The sequence below is a fragment of the Kryptolebias marmoratus genome, linkage group LG2 (assembly GCF_001649575.2).
Source record: "Kryptolebias marmoratus isolate JLee-2015 linkage group LG2, ASM164957v2, whole genome shotgun sequence".
Classification (NCBI taxonomy): domain Eukaryota; kingdom Metazoa; phylum Chordata; class Actinopteri; order Cyprinodontiformes; family Rivulidae; genus Kryptolebias; species Kryptolebias marmoratus.
Window position 1 is genome coordinate 33,371,208 of NC_051431.1, and position 2,114 is coordinate 33,373,321.

Genomic DNA, 2,114 nt, shown 5'->3' on the forward strand with positions numbered 1-2,114 from the left:
CTTACACCAGAAGCGTTGGATTAATGAATGAACCATTTTAGACACGGCCTCATGTTTAAGGACAGAGCTGTTCAGTTTCCAGTAAGACCCCCTGCGGTGAGCGTTGGGATTCACAGAGATTTTGAGTAATATTGCTTTGTGGTCAGTTAAAGGAGTAGTGAGGATATTGACATTAATAGCACTGCCATCGAAACAGTTGGAAATTAACCAGAAATCTATACGAGATACATTAGTACACGTTTTATTGCTCCATGTATATGAACTTACATCAGGATTTTTTTCTCTCCAGATATCGATTAGATTAAATTTGAGCATAAACTGTTTCAGATTAGAAGCCTTGAAGTAATTGGATTTAGGAGGCCATTTATCTTTAAGACCGTTCAGAGCAATATTGAAGTCGCCCCCCATCACTATCAACGCATTTGGATGTACAGAGAGCCAATGTGACAGACGAGACTCCAAGACAGTAAGCAAAATATCATTATCACATTTTAAATTATATCCATATAAATTGACCAGTAAGATTACAGTGTCATTGACATCAACAACTAAAATAGAAAAATGTTAAAGAGAGTAGGAGAAAAAGAAAAAAAGTCAAATTTCCCTGTGATATTTTTGAAGTCCTCACTCCAGTTCGGTAGATGGCGGTAAATGCTTTTTAAGTTGGTTTGCCAACCGCCAATAAAACTCAAAAGAAGAAGAAGAAGACGTGCCTTTGGTGGAGGTCCTGCCGTCAGCCCTTCTCATTTTTAAGTCGGACTTTTTTGTTTTAAGATAAGGATTTAAACAGATAAAAGATGTCCACCGCCATGAACTTTGGCACGAAGAGTTTTAAAGCTCGGGCTCCGGACAAAGGCTCCTTCCCTCTGGATCATTTCGGTGAGTTAGCTGATAGCACCTCGCTGGGTCGCTCCACGTTTAAAAACACTTCCACAAGTTTCCACATAGCTTTCAATCTGTTTGGTTAGGTGTAGATTATGTCTAATAATAAAGGGAGAACTGGAAAATGAAATGTGAGTTTACAGAACAAATGTGTTTGTGATTCAAACAAACATAACAACAAGGCGATCCGATTATTGTTCAGCAGGGTCATGGTTTAGAAAGCAAATCTTCATTTCTGCTTTCAGAGATGCATAGAGACCGTTTTTCACTAGTCTCCCGTGGTTTTGCAGTAAAAAAACAAGTAAAATAAACTTGACACTTTCAAGTCTGTGACGTCCCGCGAGGTGTAACACTCTCCGGTGTGATAGAACAACTGGTGGCGAGAATAACTGGTGGTGGCAGCTGGGAAAGGAAGATGTTTTTGTGGGCGTGGCTTCTTAGGACCCCTTTACCGAACCAGGAAATAAACAATGCGAGTTCAACTTAAAGAACTACAAATCTTTGCAAAATACGGTCTGATTCCGTAAGTTATCCTTAAAGAGATCACGAATAACTCACTAGAAAGACGTTTTATTGCTTTAATATTGTATGTTGCTTTTTGTGAAATAATATTTGAAAAACCGCTGACACAGAGCCTGTAAATTACGCAGAACTTGCTGGTTTTATGTGCTGTTTGCGAGTTTGAAAATCACCGAAGGAAGATCGAAATAGATCTCAAGATGCCATAAAACAGATCCCAAAGCACTACTTAATCCCTGAAAGCCTATATAAATGTTGAACCATGGCAAATAAAATAAAAGGTTTTAGAAGAACGACTGGGTTTTTTTATTTCTCATATCTCCCTCATATGATATATTTAAATTACACACTGACTGAAACAATAGCAATAAATAGCTCATTTGCTGATTAAACGTGTTTCCACAGGATTATGTGAAAAGAATTTCTTTAAAAACAAAGTTCCTAACTCATTTACAGCAGGCATTGCTACCGCAGGTTATTGTACCAGTTTCATTTTAACCTATTGATTTTTTCTCGTCCTTTTGCGTCAAACAAAGTTCGTCTTTATTATTTTCATCAAGTGGCTCTAATACTTCGTCGTAAGAGACAGCCCGTATATACCCTTTTACATCCAAATTGCGTTGAAATGTTCTCGTAATTGTTTCAAACTGACTGTCACCAAAAGCATCAACAGCTGTGGGTTAATATTGAACTGATATTAAACTATCAGGCAG

General features: G+C 37.8%; 1 protein-coding gene across 1 annotated transcript in view; it reads left to right on the top strand.

Moving 5' to 3' along the window:
- The first annotated feature begins 688 nt into the window (after positions 1-688).
- The window catches only part of LOC108250034 (cytochrome c oxidase assembly protein COX19), an 8,034-nt gene continuing 6,608 nt past the window's right edge, over positions 689-2,114 (top strand). Inside the window, exon 1 of the mRNA XM_017439716.3 lies at positions 689-879. Within this exon, the coding sequence (XP_017295205.1) occupies positions 798-879 (82 nt within the window). The 5' untranslated portion in view covers positions 689-797. The remainder of the gene's footprint in view (positions 880-2,114) is intronic.